At 37.8% G+C, this 19,899-nt stretch overlaps 1 protein-coding gene across 1 annotated transcript; it reads right to left on the reverse strand.

Moving 5' to 3' along the window:
* Positions 1 to 9,383: 9,383 nt before the first annotated feature.
* On the reverse strand, positions 9,384 to 9,989 carry LOC130949593 (protein MAIN-LIKE 1-like). Its single transcript, XM_057878268.1, has one exon. It carries the CDS (start codon positions 9,987 to 9,989, stop codon positions 9,384 to 9,386), a length of 606 nt encoding a protein of 201 aa, XP_057734251.1.
* Between the last annotated feature and the right edge of the window lie 9,910 nt (positions 9,990 to 19,899).

The following is a 19,899-nucleotide window of genomic DNA, read 5'->3' on the forward strand; positions in this document are numbered from 1 at the left end:
GCCAAACTGGCCTACCCAAGCTTGATCTCCTTGCTCTGTAAAGAGGCTGGGGTAAAGATGGGAGTAGATGAATTCATACCCATTGAACATCCAATCACCAAGAAGTCAATGGAAGGACAAACACAAGACAACTCTATCAAAAGGAGGGCGCAGGAGTTCCTCCCTGAATTCCTTGAAATTGGCTACTGGGCCAGCCTGGAAGCATCTATCACCAAGTTGCAAGAGACTATGGAGCAACTTAAGGAAGAACAGCAGAATCAGAACTGCATGCTCTGCAAATTGCTGAAGGAACAAGAGAAGCAGGGGCGTGAGCTTTAAGAGATGAAACGCCAAAAGCTCTCCCCTCAAGTGGAGGGAGCATCCACTTCTCAGAATCAAGGTTGTTGAGTCCTAACTCTGTGAAAACCTCTATCATTAGGAGCCTATTTAAATTTTCTGTTTTCTATTTTTTCTCTAGTCTCATCTTATATCTATTTTTTAGTCTTGTTCTTAATTCATAATTAATAAAATTTAAAGTTTATGCCTTAAAGCTATGAATGTCCTATGAATCCATCACCTCTCTTAAATGAAAAATGCTTTAATCACAAAAGAACAAGAAATACAGGATTTCAAATTTAGCCTTGAAACTAGTTGGATTAGTTTGATGTGGTGACAATACTTTTTGTTTTTTGAATGAATGCTTGAACATTGCATATGTCTTTTGAATTTGTTGTTTTGAGAATGTTAAATTTGTTGGTTTTTGAAAGAATGAGGAAAAAGGGGAACTGTTATTGAGGATCTGAAAAATCATCAAATTGATTCTTGAAGCAAGAAAAAGCAGTGAATACAAAAAAAAATTTCGAAAAAAAGGAGGAGAAGAAAAAGAAAAGGAAAGAAAAAGAAAGAAATAAAGTTGTGAACCAAGGCAAAAAGAGTGTGCTTAAAAATCCTGGACACCTCTAATTGGGGACTCTAGCAAAGCTGAGCCACAATCTGAAAAGGTTCACCCAATTATGTGTCTGTGGCATGTATGTATCCGGTGGTAATACTGGAAGACAGAGTGCTTTGGGCCACAACCAAGACTCATACACTAGCTATGTTCAAGAATCATTATACTTAACTAGGAGAATCAATAACACTATCTGAGTTCTGAGTTCCTAAAGATGCCAATCATTCTGAACTTCAAGGGATAAAGTGAGATGCCAAAACTGTTCGGAAGCAAAAAGCTACTGGTCCCGCTCATCTAATTGGAACTATGTTTCTTTGATATTTTGGAGTCTATATTATATTCTCTTCTTTTTATTCTATTTTGATTTTCAGTTGCTTGGGGACAAGCAATAATTTAAGTTTGGTGTTGTGATGAGCGGATAATTTATACGCTTTTTGGCATTGTTTTTAGTATGTTTTTAGTATGATTTAGTTAGTTTTTAGTATATTTTTATTAGTTTTTAGTTAAAATTCACTTTTCTGGACTTTACTATGAGTTTGTGTATTTTTCTGTGATTTCAGGTATTTTCTGGCTGAAATTGAGGGATCTGAGCAAAAATCTGATTTAGAGGCTGAAAAGGACTGCAGATGCTGTTGGATTCTGACCTCCCTGCACTCGAAGTGGATTTTCTGGAGCTACAAAAGCCCATCTGGCGCGCTCTCAACGGCATTGGAAAGTAGACATCCTGGGCTTTCCAGCAATTTATAATAGTCCATACTTTGCCCGAGATTTGATGGCCCAAACCGGCGTTGCAAATCAGCCTCAGAAATCCCAGCGTTTAACGCTGGAACTGGCATAAAAATTGGAGTTAAACGCCTAAACTGGCATGAAAGCTGGCATTTAACTCCAGAAAAGGTCTCTACACATGAAAGCTTCAATGCTCAGCCCAAGCACACACCAAGTGGGCCCGGAAGTGGATTTTTCTGTCATTTACTCATTTCTGTAAACCTTAGGTTACTAGTTCACTATTAATAGGATCTTTTGACATTGTATCTGTACCTCATGACACTTTACACGCTTCTTTGTGTACCTTCCACGGCATGAGTCTCTAAACCCCATGGTTGGGGGTGAGGAGCTCTGCTGTGTCTTGATGGATTAATGCAATTACTACTGTTTCTTATTCAATCATGCTTGCTTCCATTCTAAGATATCACTTGTTCTTAACCCGGATGAATGTGATGACCCGTGACACTCATCATATTCTCAACTATGAACGTGTGCCTGACAACCACCTCCGTTCTACCTTAGATTGAGTAGATATCTCTTGGATTCCTTAATCAGAATCTTCGTGGTATAAGCTAGAACTGATGGCGGCATTCAAGAGAATCCGGAAGGTCTAAACCTTGTCTGTGGTATTCTGAGTAGGATTCAATGATTGAATGACTGTGACGAGCTTCAAACTCCTGAAGGCGGGGCGTTAGTGACAGACGCAAAAGAATCATTGGATTCTATTCCGGCCTGATCGAGAACCGACAGATGGATAGCCATGCCGTGACAGGGTGCGTTGAACATTTCCACTGAGAGGATGGGAGGTAGCCACTGACAACGGTGAAACCCTACATACAGCTTGCCATGGAAGGAGCTTTGCGTGTTTGAAGAAGAAGACAGTAGGAAAGCAGAGGTTCAGAAGACATAGCACCTCCAAAACCTCAACCTATTCTCCATCACTGCAAAACAAGTACTTATTTCATGTTCTTTTGCTTTTCACAATCAATTCTTATAATTTCTGATATCCTGACTAAGATTTACAAGATAACCATAGCTTGCTTCAAGCTGACAATCTCCGTGGGATCGACCCTTACTCACGTAAGGTATTACTTGGACGACCCAGTGCACTTGCTGGTTAGTTGTGCGTGGTTGCAAAAGTGTGATTGCAATTTCGTGCACCAGAAGGGCGGTTCCCTTGAAGATAAGATGACCTCACTTGAAAGATAAGATAAAGATAAGATAAGATAACTAACTTATCTTATCCACAGAAGGCCACATCTCACCATTATAAATACTCTGCAGCACCCAGGTATAACTCATACTCTGATTTTACTCAATACCTGTTTAATACCCTTGCTAACTTAAGCATCGGAGTCCCTTGTAGGTACCCCCACCCTTCAGTGACAAGGGGATCAGCAACATTCTCAGTACCACAAGTCGGACACACCAGCTCCGGCTGCTACACACCTGCTAGACACGTCGTCTCCGACCAGCACAGAAGATCTCGTCCGAGATCGACCTACAGTTTCAGGTAACCCTCAGAACACTTACTGATTCTAATTTTTTCTTACTTTTTTCTTCCAAACCTGTGGATATCCATGGATATCAGAAAAATGGTAATTTTGTGACCCAACAGGTAAAAGCGTTACTATAAAGCCTAAGGAGAGTAATTAAAGAAAATGTTAGAAATAATGGTAAAACTGGAAATCAATAAAATACTAGAGGCAAAATGGTATTTTGTGACAAATGCTTGTGAGATTCAAAGATAAGACCAGACACAAGATTTATTTAAAAGACTACGGGCACATAAGTCTCTCAGAGAGAGAATTTATTAAGATGTATCGCAGAAAGAAACTTTAAACCCCCACATGCTGGAGATTACTTGGTAGAGCAGACTTTCATCCTACCTAACTAGAGACTATATGATGGCAAGGACACTCGTTAGAATGCACACTATTCCTCCAACTTTTGGCATACTATAGCGTCAAGCTTTGCGATGATTGTCATTTGCCAGAATTCATATGGCTTTGTCCATTAGGCACATATGCAGAATGTACACAGTTGGGAAAACCATATCTAAGACTAGTTCCTAGGAAATGTTGGGTTGCAGGGTATAAACCAACATATGAGCTCATGGCATGCATAGGACTAAGCATGCATCATAATTGGTTGCTGCATTTCTCTGTGTTTGTCATTGCTTACTTTTATATGTAACTGTTATTTTGTTGTATATTTATGCTTGTACTTATTTTTATGACTTACCTACATAACTGTGCGAATTCTTAAACTTAGGCTACGAAACCCCGTAGTTTCCTACTTAGTACCCTGCTAGAAACCTTAGGTTCTCATCCCCCTTATTTTTTTTCCATTCTGCAGATGGAAAACAGCATGATCCTCTTTGAGTTCCCAGCATTTGGAAAGGCAAGCAACAACAGCATCACAGTGTGTCCAAGTGATTCTTTCCTTGCTTCAGCACAGTGTTTCATTAGCTATCAAGATTTTCATGAGCAGTAGCAGCAGTAGTAGTAATTATTTTTCCCTTCTTTCTATATAAACTTTTAGAGGGCTAGTTGCTTTTATAAATATCTATATATGTAAGCTAGAACGGGTCCTAGACTAAGGTAACTCTTGTGATTCGGGCATGTTAGTATAAATAATAGAGTATGTAAATATTAATAAATAAGCAGCGGTGAATTTCTATATAAGTTATGGTGAGGTACTAATATGAGCCTCCTGTTATATACATATGATATTGTTATGCTTTCCTATGTTTATACGCTTCATGTGTTATTTGCCTAACTTATATCTATTCCGCTATATCTGGTTGAGACCCAATCTCGAGAAGCGATACAGGCTCGTACGTACATATTTAATATAAGGTCTAGATTTCCTAAGGTGAGCCGTGAAGTAGCGCCTGACAACTAGAATTTGTCATGACGTGTTAAAAGTTGAGTCGTTAGAGCCAAAATACTATCCATCTTAGCAAGAATCCGACGTTTTAGTCCATATCGAAGTACATAGAGGTGAAGTATCATTGGATATGTCAAGCGCTGGAGATGAAGTCATATGTACTTAAGAAGATTCATACTGATGACAATGGTTCAGATATGATGACTAAGAGTTACCTGTAGTGAAGTTTAATTCTTGCAAAGAGAAGACGTGGCTTGATGGAGCAACCTATACCTGCTTGAAACTTTCAATCCGAAAAGAGGAATTAGACAAAAAGATCCCTTATCCCCTTACCTCTTTGTTCTTTGTATAGAAAAACTTTCTCAACTTATTTTTAAATTAGCGGAGGAAAAAAATTGGAATATATTATGTTAACTAGAAATGGGCTTAAAATTTTGCATCTCTGTTTTGCAGATGATCTAGTCCTATTTGCTAGAGTAAGCAAGGAACAAGTGAAGATAATTAAAGAGGCTCTCTATTTTTTTTTTTGGAGTTCAGGACAAAAAAATCAGTCTCAACAAGTCTTGCGTCTATTTCTCCAAGAATGTCAATCATAGCATCAGACAATAATTGAGCCAAAATCTTGGAATTGCATTAACAGCAAACTTAGGAACATATTTATGAGTTTTCTTCATATAAGAAAAATGTAACCAACAATACTTTCAGTTTATCCTGGACAAAATTCAAGCTAAATTGTTAAGCTGGAATAAGAAAACTCTTTCGTTGGCAGGAAGGTGTACACTAGTATAATCTATTCTTACTACTATTCCTAGCTACTACATGCAAACTATGAAAATTCCAACAGTAGTTTGTAATAAAATTGACAAGCTTTGTAGGGATTTTATATGGGATAGTAGCAGTGAGGAGAAAAAGATTCATTTGGTGAGTTGGGACAACATTTATAAACCTAGGAGAAAGGTGGTTTGGGGATTCGCAAAGTCCATGAAACTAATCAAATTTTTCTCATGAAACTCATTTGGGATCTCATCCACAATAGGAAAACTCTATGGGTCTAAATCACGAGAGCTAAATATAATTGTGGAGATAGTACGGTACCGAAAGTTCATCTCAAAACTAGCAGTTCTAATACTTGGAGAGGAATAGTCAAAATCTGGGAGATATTCCAAAGCAACTTGATTTGGAGAATTGGAGATAAAAAAATATTTCCTTTTGGAAAGACCACTGGATTCCAAAAATAAACAACTTGAAAAAGCTTAACTACTACAACTCTAGATGATGAAAGTTGGAAGAAAACAGTAGTTGATTATACCACTAGGCAAGGCAACTGGAATTGGGAAGCTATCTTGCAAGTTTTGTCAGAAGAGATTTTGGATATCTTCCGCACCATTAAAGCGCCAAACCCAAATACTAGTACAAACTCTATTTGTTGGTTACGTACACCTAATGGAGTGTTCTCTATAAAGTCAGCATATAATTACTACTTCAATGAGGATATGGAAGGAAACATGACTTTCAAACAAATAAGGAAAGTTAAAATTTCGCAAAGACTCAAAGCATTTGGATGGCTCTTATGTTATGAAGCTTTACTTACTAATAAGAAAAGAAGAAGAAGAAGAAGACTTACAGAAGATGATAGATGCCCAAGATGCCAAGACGAAGAAGAGACCTTGCTCCATACTTTGAGGTACTGCCCGTTCATCCGGACTATGTAGAATAGCTTGGTTGACAGGAATTCCCATGCAAGTTTTCTTAGCCAATCTTTTCGGAATGGTTAAAGACAAACTTGAAAAAAATCTCTCCAAATCAAAATGGAAACTTATGGCCCATTACCTTTATAACAACCTGTAATACAACATGGAGATGCAGGAATGAACTTATTTTCAAAAGGGAGAACACACAGAGCAATCAAGCTTTACAAATGAACAAAGTTCTAGTAGAAAATTATAATCTAGTTCTTAATCTAACAAATAAAAGTAAAAAGCTTCTAAATTTATACAAAGAGGAACAAGTAGGTTGGGAACCACCAGAAGAAGGATGGATCAAATTTAATGTGAATGGATCAGTTCTTCAACTAGGAAGCAAAGGAGTTTGCGGTGGATTGTTAAAGGACTTCAGGGGTAGAATGCTTGTGAGATTCATTATGAATATTGGAACATGTACTATAACTATGATTGAGCTTTGGGGCATATATATTGGAATTAAAATGGTTGTCAATAAGCTGAATGTGGAATCTGATTCAAGGGTAGCACTTTCCCTATTCCAGAAGAACTCGATTGAGCTTCACGCAAATATCTTGAGTGAACTATCAACCTAGTTCCTATCCATTTCTCAAAATAACAACGTGACCCCTTACAATGAAAACGATCCACTTTGGCCCCTGTCCTCTACTTCCGTGACACAACGCGGTCCTTGTGGATGTTTCTCCGTCAACTCTAAATGGAAAACACTGATGTATCAGGTACAGAAATGAATAGGGACCTAATTGTTTCTAAATTCAAATTAATTAAGGATTTATTTGTCCTTATTCTTTTTCAAATTATCTTTTTATTATTATACAAATATTTTTTTCAATATTTTATTAAATATATAGTATAATAAGTACAAACTAATTAATAAATTATTCAAATTTAAAAATATTATTTATTATGAAACTAAATAAATAATTCTCAAATATAATTTTTAAATATATAAATAATAAATATTAAAATACGGTTAATACATTAATAATAATAACCCTATAATATAATATTAGTATTATGGTCTAGATAATTTTCACAATAAAATAAAAACTAATAAACATATTATTTGATATATAGTAAAAAAATTTTTTTGAGTAATAACAAATTTAATTTTTCTCTCTTTAGACTAAATTAATAATTCTATTTGATATCTTTGCACTAAAATACACTATAAATAGGCTACTAACACTAAATGAAATAAAACATAATATATATATATATTGAAGACCATTTATAAACTCAACAAACTCAAAGCATCAATAATATTATTAATCTATTAATTTAGTTTATTTAAAGGGATAAAAAAATTAAATTTGTTATTACTCAAAAAAATTTTTACTATATATCAAATAATATATTCATTAATTTTTATTTTATTATGAAAATTATCTAGATCATAATACTAATAGTATATCATAGGGTTATTATTATTAATGTATTAACCAAATTTTAATATTTTTTATTTATATATATTTGAAAATTATTCGTAATAAATGATATTTTTAAATTTGAATAATTTATTAATTAGTTTGTACTTATTATACTAGGCTTTTTTATATAAATAAATAAAAAAATACATTATTTACCAAAATACGCACCGACAGAAATCCTTCCACAAATATGCAGGGTCATCTCACGGAGGGCGTATGCGAAATGGAGATACACACCAATCTGTGTCCAGCAGCCAAGAAATGGGCCTGACACCTGCAGATCCCATATCATATTCGGCGTCCACGAAATGGGAGGGGGGCACCTAGTTGCCGGTGGCCATAGTAGGGGGACATCCATGAAATGAACCCCAACTCATTGGTGCCACACGCGAGATGGTGCATTTTATCTGTACCGCCAATGAATTTGGATCTTGATTATGCCTATATAAATGTTGGTGCACCGTTCATCGAAGGAGCCATCCTATCTCAATTCTCTTCTCTAAAATTTTTCTCAATGTCATTACCTTCTATCTCTCTAAAATTTTGTAGGTGTTGATGAAGTTTTTTGTTGTAATGGCTTCGAAAAATGTATATGTAATTGTATACCCAAATGGGGCAATTTCTCATACGACAGAGGGTGTAACACTCATTTATGACGATCCGCTTTGGATAATGATTCCACCACAGACCTCGCTGCAGGATTTGAAGAATTTGATTCTCATGAATACCAATGGTTGGGAAAAAGGAAATCGTGAAGCTGACTTACAGCATGCCAGTTGTAGTTGCTAACTCGTTTGCGTATCAGAAAATGAAGATTAAATCTGATCAGCATGTTTTGATGATGTTCTCTTATCATTGTAGCATCAGAAGCATCTATTCACCGGAACTTTGTTTGAATCTGCAAGATATCGGTGGAAGCTTATCTAGTTCTAATAATGTGGATGGTGTTAGGAATCTTGGATCGGGAGATGTCACTCCGGGTCGGGTGACCGGTAGGGCCCGTAGCCCAAGCTTTAATGCATTTGTGACCCCAGAACACAATACAGATATTCGTCAAGCATGCCCCTCCCCTTCAAGCCGTGTTGGATTCGATAGATATCAAGATACTGGCATTGTAGAAACGTCTGATGAAGATGAGATCGAAGATTTCAGCAGTGATGAGGCAGAAGCTGTTCCCAAAACCCAGCAGGCTTATCACGAGACAGTTCCTCCAAACCATGTCAAATCGAGGGGTGGTGGTGTATCCGGCAGCACACCAGCACACTATTTGTCTTTAAATCTTTGAGCAATGCGTTCGAGCACCATAGAGGACAAATTGAGAAGCTATGCATTGTCAGGTGAGATGGAGCTCGAGGTTGGATTGGAGTTTCTCAATAGGGAAACAGCGATGCTTGCTGTTAAAAATTATAACCTCTGCAGGAGTGTAGAATACAGGGTGGTAGAGTCAGATCAAAGTAGGTATGTATGTCGATGCAAGTAGTTTGGGGTTCAATGTTGTTGGATGGTACGAGTCGCAAAGATGAGGTCGTTGAGATTTCGGAAAATTCAGAAATACCAAGGGCCTCATAGTTTCTTGGCAAGTTCGATGTCTCAAGATCATGCTCAACTTGATAGCAATGTCATATGCCATCATATCTTCCCATGGTGCATGCCGATGCGACCATTTGCTAGGCACATAGCTCGATATAACCAACATAGCACGACGCTACCCCAACTGTATGTGTTGATGGCATCAAAATCAGCAAGTAACGGAAGATATCGAATATAGACCGTGTTGTTGGCCTTGTCAGGTAGTAGCACACCTCCCAACAAGTAAAGTATGTAACAATGTGCATACCCCATGAGGGCATTGGCTTCTAGGTCTAGCAGTATCTGCTGAAGATGACTCCTGAGCCACTTCAACTTGATGTTGAATTTCGTTGTCCCTACGTGGCCGGCGGGATCCTCCCCTAGAAGTTCGTAGCACCATTCCCAAATATCTCTTGGGTGGAACATGCTCCATGACCTCAAAGTGCCACTAACAGGCTCACCACCAACAGGTAGACCTAATTGCATTACAACATCCTCCAGGGTTATGGTGCGCTCACCCCAAGGGAGGTGAAATGTATGCGTCTCGGGACACCATCGTTCTACAAAAGCGCTTATAAGTGGATTGTCATACTCATAGTGCTTTATCAAATAGGCATGGTAAAATCCTGTTCGTCTTAAATAAGGCTCAAGCCTCTGCCGCCTCATTTTCGATCGTGCATGAGGTCCCCTCCCCAATCCCCTTTTATATTCATCCTAGCTCCCATCCCAAGTGTCATTTGCCAACCAACACAACCAATGCATGTGAGGTACGGGTACCGGTGCTTGCTGAAATCCAGCAGCTTTTACCCTCCAATTCGTGTGTGCCACAAATGAGAACACCAATTCGTGGCCGCCGCCTGCGTTATGGGGCCTACTCGCTGGCGCAGCCCTTGATGTTGCCCAACTCGTGCGCACCAGGGCTGACTTGGGAATTTCGTGCAAGCCAGGAGCAACATTGGGGAACTGCACGCATTCTGCAGGTGTCAGGCTCATTTCGTGGTCGCCCTCCCTGGGTTGGCCCTGTGTATTTTGTAAGACCCAGAACTTTTGAAAAAGGGCTATCTTGATCTAATTTCAAATTCAGTAACTCTGTAGCTTTAATTTCAGACATTTCTTTATTAAAGAAAATTAAAGCAATTTTTAATTAATTGAATTTGAAATAAATTAAGATTTATTATCCAATTTTATAATTATTGAAGTATTTTCTATATTTAAATTATAAAGTTGATAGTTATGAAATAATACGAATTTTATATATGATTAGGATTAAACAATTAATATTTTAAATATTAATACTGCTATTTTGGATTTGGACATTTTATTAAAAATAATTAGTAAAATTGATGAGCAAATAGTATTTTTCTATATATGGTTAGTGTTGGATTTTATTTGGGTTTCAATTACTATATTATTCTCAATTTTATGTGAAATTACTATATTGCCCCTAACCCTAATTTACACACATACACACCCCACCAAACCATTGACCTAGCCACCGAAAACCCCCCTTCCCCTAACCCAGCAGCAAACACGCTGAAGGAATGGGAAAACAAAGAGAAAGGGATTCAAAGAAGAGAAGAGGGGGAAACAGAGAGCGGTAAACGGGAAGTGGAAAGGGAGTAGAGGGGACTCGTGGACAGAAAGAGATGGAATCGTGCCCACCATTGACCCACACCTCGTCACGCCGTGTCCCGCCGTCGCCGACGTCGCGCAGCGCACGTTGAGCCAACTCCATCATCGTCAGGTCATGGAGAGGGAGAACCACGAATGAGCCAGAGGCCAGGGGAAAGGAGCTGTCGATTGCCGTCGTCGTTGGATCCTTGTTCCTCGTAGTCGAAGTAGCTGCTCCCAGCCATGGTGGTCGTCGATGTTTGCGCCGCTGTTGTCGGAGAAACCCGAGGAGAGAGAGACGACACGACGGGAGAGAGAGTGGGTGAGGCCATCCATGACGCAGCTGCCGCCGCCCAACCAGATGCTGCAGTGGTTGTCGCTCGTCATGTACGGCCGTCGGAGAAGTTGTTGTGGCCGTCGGAACTACACTGGAGCCACTGCCGTTCATCGCCGCTGATGTCTGTCACCGTTGCTTGCCATTCAGAGCGGCTGCATCGCTGCTTCCACTGTTCTGCTCACCAGGTGTGGCGCGGTTGTTGCTGGAACCGCCGCTGCAGCTTCTGGTTATTTCTGCCGCTTGAGACCCTGCTGTCGTCGCCGAAAAATTTTGCCGGTAAGGATTTTAAGTTTGATTTCAGTTCATTTGGAATTTCAAGAAGGTTTTGATGCTGCGTGGTTATTATAGTTGATCCACCGGAGTATCTGGCCGTTACTGGAGTTGTTGCCGGGTCGGTTCAGAATTCACAGCTGCTTCATTTTGTTATTTCGGTAAGCATTTTCAATTTGAAAGCTCTTTAGTTACTGTTCTGTTATCATACGCTGAGGTTTTGTGGCGTTAATTGCTATAAGATTGAGTTTCAATTGTTGTATGTTGCGATTAGAGTCATTGAGATTGTTGAGAAAGCAAGTGGAGCCGAGTTGTTGGCTGCAGTTGGTTTTGGGTTGAGGCAGAAAGGACTCTGTGACGCGTTTTGGCTGTGGTTTCGCGTGTCGAGGTAGGGGCACTTTCTGAAAACTATATTTTATGTATTAGAATTATTACATATGGATACTTATGTGAGACAATGTGTATTTGGTGATTATATCGGCCTTATGTATTGTTTGATTGTCTCGAATGATTATGAATGTTTGTTGGTTAGATTGTTGTGCGGCTTTGTGAAACAGAATATTTTCAAGTTGATTCTTTTAAAGATTTGAGATTGAGTTTAATCCGTTGAAAATTGATTTGAGTTGAGTTAAATTTCTTGATAATGTGAAAAATAGAATACACTTTTGGATTCAGCCCGGTTTACTTTAATTGACTTGGTTTTGATAAATAATTTGTTGCTGATCCGTTTCTTTACAGCTTTGGAAATAAGTTTAATCGGTTGATAATGATTTGATTTTGAAACGGTTTCCTTGAGATATGCAAATGAGGTGACTGTTGGATTTAGCTTGATTTTGAATTGATTTTGGATTTTGGACTGTTGAAAGGGATTGAGGAACGGTTTAGTTGGGAGTCGAACCGGGTGGCAAAAGTTTAAGTTTTAGGGGAGGTGCTGCCGAAATTTCTATAAAAATCCTAGACTTGTTTGAAAAATTATTTAAAAATGGTTGGATTTGAGAAATTGTATTATTTGATTTATTAAGAGAATATTTATGTTTTCGAGCTTAATTTATTTAAGTGAACTTTATGCATTGAGTTCGACTTATTTAGAAATGAACTATTTTATCATTTGAATTACTGAAGGAAAGAAGGATGCTCTAATACTGATTTTAATATAAAAAGGGGGCTTTTAGTGATTTTAAAGGGAACTAGACTTTTGATTGAATAATTAAGTTTGAGGCATTATGGAAGAGGTTAGAAAAATGGGTTTCAAGAAGAAATCTAAAAGTGGTTTGATTCAAATGAACTGGTTCCGTTTCAAGTGGATTGATTTTGGACCGGGTTGGAACTTGTGATTTTGTATGATTTGGTTTCATAATAAATTCAGTTTTATTTACTTGAATCGAGAATCTATGAATTTAAGAGTTTCAGTGAATTTTAAGGAATTGATATAGGTTGTCCTTCCCTAAAGACTTGAGACTCTGCCAAGGAACCTTTGATATAAAATCCCGTCGTTGGATGGGTGATTTTGAATATTTCAAAATAAATCTTTAATTTCTATGGTTTTGAAAGTTTTGGAAAGAGGATGCCAAGAGTGGCTTTGTTTTAAAAAAGGGAACCTACCTTGAGAAAAAGGGGCATATGAGCCTGAGATGATTTGAGAAATAGGGACTTTAAAGCCAAGGCTGAAAAGAGTTGAAATTTGATTTCAAAATGAAATGAATTGAGAAAAAGTGATTTATCGTTTAAATGCCGATTTTATGAATTTGATGATGTTGAATGGTGGAAGTGCTATTTTGTTATGAGCCGGAACGGCTGTGTATGATAATAAATCATGCCTGATTGCGAAATGTGTTATTAGTCGAATGGCTGACTATGAATTATGAATTTAAGCCGGATGGCTGAGATGAATGTTGATTCATGGATGAGAATGAATGCATATATGCTGAAATATTGATAATTGTGATTTGCACTTCCACTATCAGAGACACGAGTTTCCCTGGAAGAAAGTAGTGGCTAGCCACCACGTGCTTAAGGTGGAGACTTGAGACTCAGCTGACCCTATGTCGTAAGGGTGGCCGGGCACTGTGAAAGTCCCGGATGAGCTTGCTCCCGTGAATATACACCAGTGAGGGTGTTGGTTATGGATTATAATTATGATCATGATGATGTTAAAGAATAACTTGAGTTGGGAATGCACGACAGAGGGACAGTCTAATGGTTAGCTACCAGGACTTGTCGGGTTGGCTCTATAACCGACAGATGATATCATCAGCCACTAGGACAGGCATGCATCATATGCATCTATGTGACATTGTTTGGGTGTGCATATTGTACATGGTTTGCCTTTGTGATTAACTGCAAATTGTTTACTTGATGTAACTGTTTGCTTATGATTGAGCCTTCCTACTTGCATTTGCGAATGAAACTCTACTGGATTGTGGTGGATTGGTTGCTATTGGATTGTTTGGGCCTACGGCCATGGTTGAAATAAGATGGACCGATGGTTGGTTTCGGTTTTGTGTTTCTGGTTTGGAAAAGTATGAAAGGCTAATTTGGTTCAGTATAGATAAACCTTTTTGATAGGCCTTTGAGTTTTTGAGAATTGAATAGTTCCTCCTTTAGAAAAGATTTCAGACTTTACTTTTATTATAAACTGTTATTTTTGAAAAAGAGGCATCAGATAGTTATTAATCACTGGTACGGTTTGCCTTCATGTATCATATTACTATTGATGGTATCAGTGCCTAAGAGAAGAGGGAGTTGAATCTTAGCCCTTTTTTTGCTGAGTAAATCTTTCTGCCCTTTTAAAACACTTAAGGAGATATTTCTGCTTCTTGTCTCGTCACTGACCAAGAGACGTTTTCTTTTTGTCTCGTAACCAATGAAGAGATATTTTTAAATTTTGTCTCTTTCGAACAGAATCAGAATTTGAGTAGAATAGAAAGAGAAAATTACACCCAAAAGTATCCTCGTTCAGCTGCTAAGTGCAGTGCAGCCTACATCCAGTCTCCATCACAACAATAATGGAATTTCACTATAATCCAATAGATTACAGACACCAATTCTCCATAGAAACTACCTTTCCTATATGGGACAAGTCCAGAATCTATCCCTAAAACTGAAAATGACTTGGTCACCTACCAAGCTTTCAACTGCTAAGTGCTAACCCAACTTGCAAGGGGATTCCCACAGAATCATGAAACACAACACAGATGTACAAAGGACCTCTAGGACATCTATGGCTTTTTCTTTTAATTTTTTTTACTTTGCCTTTTTCCGCTCTATGACTTTTTCATACAAACCTCACTGTTTGCCTTTTTCCATGAGACTCAAGACAGACAAAACTAAACAGAAAAATACAACATGAAAAACATTGAATGAGAAGAACTTCTGTTAGATTATGTAGCCATGAGAACTCTGTGCTTTTCACTCTTTTCTCCTTACTTCAAGCCCTGGCTGTTCACCCTTATTATAGAAGGGGAAGCCTCCACGGTTGAAACGGTTGAACCGAGCTAATCTTCTTCTTCTTCAACTTAAAACTGGTTCGGCCAGAGAGAGAAAAGAGAGAACCAAATGTAAAATCCAATATGCAATTACCTCTTCCTCATCCCTTCTCACCAAGCTTCATCAATCCGGGCCTTCCATCTTGACTTGCTCCCCAAGAAGGATTCTTGGCCCTTGATGAGTCCTTGATGCTTGACAGCTCTATCTGCTCTATTTTCTGCCTCTTCCTCCACGTAGCTACAGTAGCTACCTTCTGTGGTGGTTGATTAGAGAGTAGAGACGAGCCATACTCAAGGGATCTTCTTTTCTGACCGAGTTGGATCTTCTTTCATTTTCGAGTATGGAGAGCTTGAGACTTCCTTACCATTTCATACCGTAAGTGGCAAAGATCTCAACCACACCCTACTGTGGATCTTCTTTTTCTTAACGCCATCATCATAATGGCTCCTTGCTTGTGCCTAGCTTCTTCTTCCTCCTTCTGATAGCTTGTTTTTCCTTCCATCTTTCCTGTGAAGTGACAACTGAACAGAGAAGAAAAAGAAGAGAAAGAATGCAGAAAAGATTTCAAAGAAATTAATAAAGGAATGAAAATGAATTAAGTTTACACTCCCCATGCCTAGTAGCGTGTAGCTCATTAAAGGCAATCAAATCAATTCCACTTTCTCTTTCATATTTCCAATACTATTAATGCAAGTTAATTTAATTTTGAAATCCATCAAATGAGGAGGTGGTATCCGTGGAAGCATGAAACTTTGCTTTCTTCCAATATTGGTTTCAGACCAAGATTTGGTCTTTGTAACAAAGATTTTAAATAGTCTTGTTTCAACAATATACTGGCCCAACTAACCAAGCATTGATTCAGCCATAATAATTAAAACATTTTTGTACCAAGGCTGAATTTTAACTTCACATTGGGCTTGTTATTTTTTCGGCCCAAAACAAAATCTACAAGCAACAAAATTATTAATTAACAAATATGAATAAAAATTCAAATTAATAATTTTATGATTAATTATTTTAATACTGTTTGATCATCATCGTATTAATTTGGAGTTTTCCAAACTCATTAATCTCCCCCTTGATGACAAACATTATTCAAAAATTGAAATGAGAAGAGTAAGGATTAAGAGTACTCCCTTTGAAGGTTTGGAATCCTCCCATTTCCAATATCTACATAGCTCTCCCTTAATATATGCCATTTTATTAAAGGAAGCTTTACCTGTAACTTTTAAAATCAAACTTAAAGCCACAATGTATTCAACATATGAAATATTTAAATCATATTGAACAACTTGATTTATGAGCTGAAGTGAAGTGATAATCAAAACCTGATTTGTCATCATATAAATGATTTTCTGTTCAATAAAATAAAGTAAAGCATGCTTGTGTACCTTCAGAGTACATTTCAACATATAATCAAGACTCAACATAATTTAAATTAGCAAACTAATCCTTGTAAAAACAGTTTCCTGCCAAAAAATTTTGCCAAATAAAAACAATAATTTACAATTTATGAAACTTTTTCTAAGATAAATAGTCAACAACCAAACTTCATAAAATTGACAGATTATTAAATAAAAAAATCAGTGCTTAAGCAAACTATCACAGCCAAAATGCAAAAACCAGAGCATAATCAAAATGTCATAATCAAAATGTCACAGCCACATGCACAGGGGTAATCATAAATCAGCCCCTATTTTTCAATTTTTTTTTCAAATTTTCTCCCCCTTTTGTCATCAATGGGGAACCTACAAAACAGATAAGACCAACATACCAAAATGCATAATATTTGTTTAAATTAAAACATAAAGGTCCAAAGTATCAATTTTAACAGTTATACAGCACTCAAAATAAGAAAACACTAAAGAGAAATAGAGTTCATAGGTACGAGCAGTTAAACTGAATTAAGCATCAAAAAGATTAACATCAGAGCCAATGGATTGGTTGTCTTCATCAGCATCACCCATGTCCTTTTCAAAGCTATCAAGTAGCAAATTAATTCGCTCATGGCACTTTTTCCAAGCCTTCTCATTCTCATAAGCTTGTTTGCGGGCATCTTTGTATGAGCGTGCCATTAGATTAGACATGTTTGAAAATTTAGTTAGAACGTCCTTGATGGAATCAGTAACCTTTGTAGGCTCATGGGGACGACTTTCAAGATCACTTTCTGATGGTTCAGAGGGTATTGAGCTTTTTTCTTTGGTACTCTTTACGGATCCAGTGACTCATCTTCCTTTGATGATGGAAACCTTGTTTTCTACATGCTCATTAGTTAAATCAACATGAAAATGTTGAAATATGCATGTAAGAAAAATGCCGTAAGGCAGATTAGCCATTTTGTCACTGCGCACACAATTCCACATGTGTCGCACTATCAAATAAGCAAAAGAAATAGGAGAGGAAGTAAGGATTACAAAAAGAAATAAAGTATCACAAACAGTTACTCTTTAGAAGGAACCACTCTGAGGCATCAAGATATGATTGATGATTGATGAGTGGATAATTTATACACTTTTTGGCATTATTTTTAGATAGTTTTTAGTATGATTTAGTTAGTTTTTAGTATATTTTTATTAATTTTTAAGCAAAATTTACATTTCTAGACTTTACTATGAGTTTGTGTGTTTTTCTGTGATTTCAGGTATTTTCTGACTGAAATTGAGGGACCTGAGCAAAAATCTAATTCAGAGGCTGAAAAAGGACTACTGATGCTGTTGATTCTGACCTCTCTGCACTCGAAATGGATTTTCTGGAGCTACAGAAATCCAATTGGCGTGCTCTCAATTGCGTTCGAAATTAGACATCCATGGCTTTCCAGAAATATATAATAGTCCATACTTTGCCCGAGTTTTGATGATGCAAACTGGCGTTTAAACGCCAACTTCCTGCCCTATTATGGCGTTAAACGCCAGAAACAGGATAGAAGCTGGAGTTAAACGCCCAAACTGGCATAAAAACTAGCATTTAACTCCAAAAAAAGTCTCTATACATGAAATCTTCAATGCTCATCCCACACACACATCAAGTGGGCCCGAAAGTGGATTTCTGCACCATTTACTTATTTCTGTAACCCTAGTAACTAGTTTAGTATAAATAGGACTTTTTACTATTGTACTCATATCTTTGGATTTTTGAATCTTTTGGATTATCCTGAGATCATCTTTTGATCTTTTGATCACTTTTGGGGGCTGGCCATTCGGCCATGCCTGAACCTTCATCACTTATGTATTTTCAACGGTGGAGTTTCTACACACTATAGATTAAGGTGTGGAGCTCTGTTGTACCTCGAGTATTAATACAATTACTACTGTTTTTCTTTTTAATTAAGGCTTATTCTTGTTCGAAGATATTCATTCGTACACAAGAACCTGATGAATGTGATGATTTTGTGACGCTCATCATTATTCTCAACCTATGAACGCGTGCCTGACTAACACTTCCGTTCCACATGAAAACAAGCTTGAATGTATATCTCTTGGATTCCCGGTCCATGACGTTTGGTTGACTCTCTTGACAACAGAGCCTTCCATTTCGTGAGATCAGAGTCTTCGTGGTATAAGCTAGAACTAATTGGCAGCATTCTTGAGATCCGGAAAGTCTAAACCTTATCTGTGGTATTCCGAGTAGGATCTGGGATGGGATGACTGTGGCGAGCTTCAAACTCATGACTGTTGGGCGTAGTGACAGACGAAAAAGGATTACTGGATCCTATTCCAACACAAGTGAGAACTGACAGATGATTAGCCCTACGTAACCCGTAGCTGGACCATTTTCACTGAGAGGATCGATGGTAGCCATTGACAACGGTGATCAATGGAGTATGAATGATTGAATGAAGACAGTAGGAAAGCAGAGATTCAGAATGAATAACGCATCTCTATACGCTTATCTGAAACTCCCACCAATGAATTATATAAGTATCTCTATCTTTATTTTATGTTTATTTATCTTTTAATTATCAAAGCTTCATAACCATTTGAATATGCCTAACTGAGATTTACAAGATGACCATAGCTTGTTTCAAGCTGACAATCTCTGTGGGATCGACCCTTACTTACGTAAGGTATTAGTTGGACGACCCAATGCACTTGTTGGTTAGTTATGCGAAGTTGTGAGGAAAGTATTGAGATTACGATCGCGTGTACCAAGTTTTTGGTGCCGTTGTCAGAGATCACAATTTTGTGCACCAATGATTCTGTGAAGTAGCACTCTTACATGTCCAAGAGCTTTATGCGTTAAAACCGTCCCATTCAAGGCAAAGAAGTTTTCACAAGTTCGATTCAGAGCAATCTGATATGTGACCCCAACCTGTGAATCCCACTTTCCAGTCATGTAAGCAGTTGGTCCTTCATCAGTGTATCCCAATGCAGTGCTGATGGTTTCTCTGTTCAGAGATAAGTGAACCCTTTTGACATATGAGTGGATTGCTCCGTCAAGATACACCATGTTCATATAGAACTCACGAACCAGGGATGGATAAGCAATCTTCTGAATATGGAATAAAGGGGTCCACTTTAGGTTATCAAATAGTGTGGGAAAGTTGAGGCCTTTTGTAGTCAGTGACTCCAAATTTACTAAGTGAGAGTCACATAGGTGACGTTTAGCCAAGACTTCATGGTGAAATTCATATGCAGCACAAGAGTTGAATCTGCCCGGATCAAAATGAGAATGCCCCATGTTGAACTTATTTTTGAAATCAAGAGATTCTAAATTTGGTTGTTCCCAAGTGTTGCGCAAAGTATAGCCTTTTGCGCGTTTAGAGTTGTGGCCAGAGGGGTGAGGGGTTGATTTTCTTGTTGGTGAATGAGGTAGAGAAGATTGGGACTCCTCTTCTTCTTCTACAACCGGTTCTTTATCCTTTCCAATCTTCTT

This window comes from Arachis stenosperma, chromosome 9 (genome assembly GCF_014773155.1).
Source record: "Arachis stenosperma cultivar V10309 chromosome 9, arast.V10309.gnm1.PFL2, whole genome shotgun sequence".
NCBI lineage: Eukaryota > Viridiplantae > Streptophyta > Magnoliopsida > Fabales > Fabaceae > Arachis > Arachis stenosperma.

Excerpts from the sequence above, each read along its gene's own strand:
- LOC130949593 (XM_057878268.1), bottom strand. The coding sequence starts at position 9,989 with ATGAGGCGGCAGAGGCTTGAGCCTTATTTAAGACGAACAGGATTTTAC.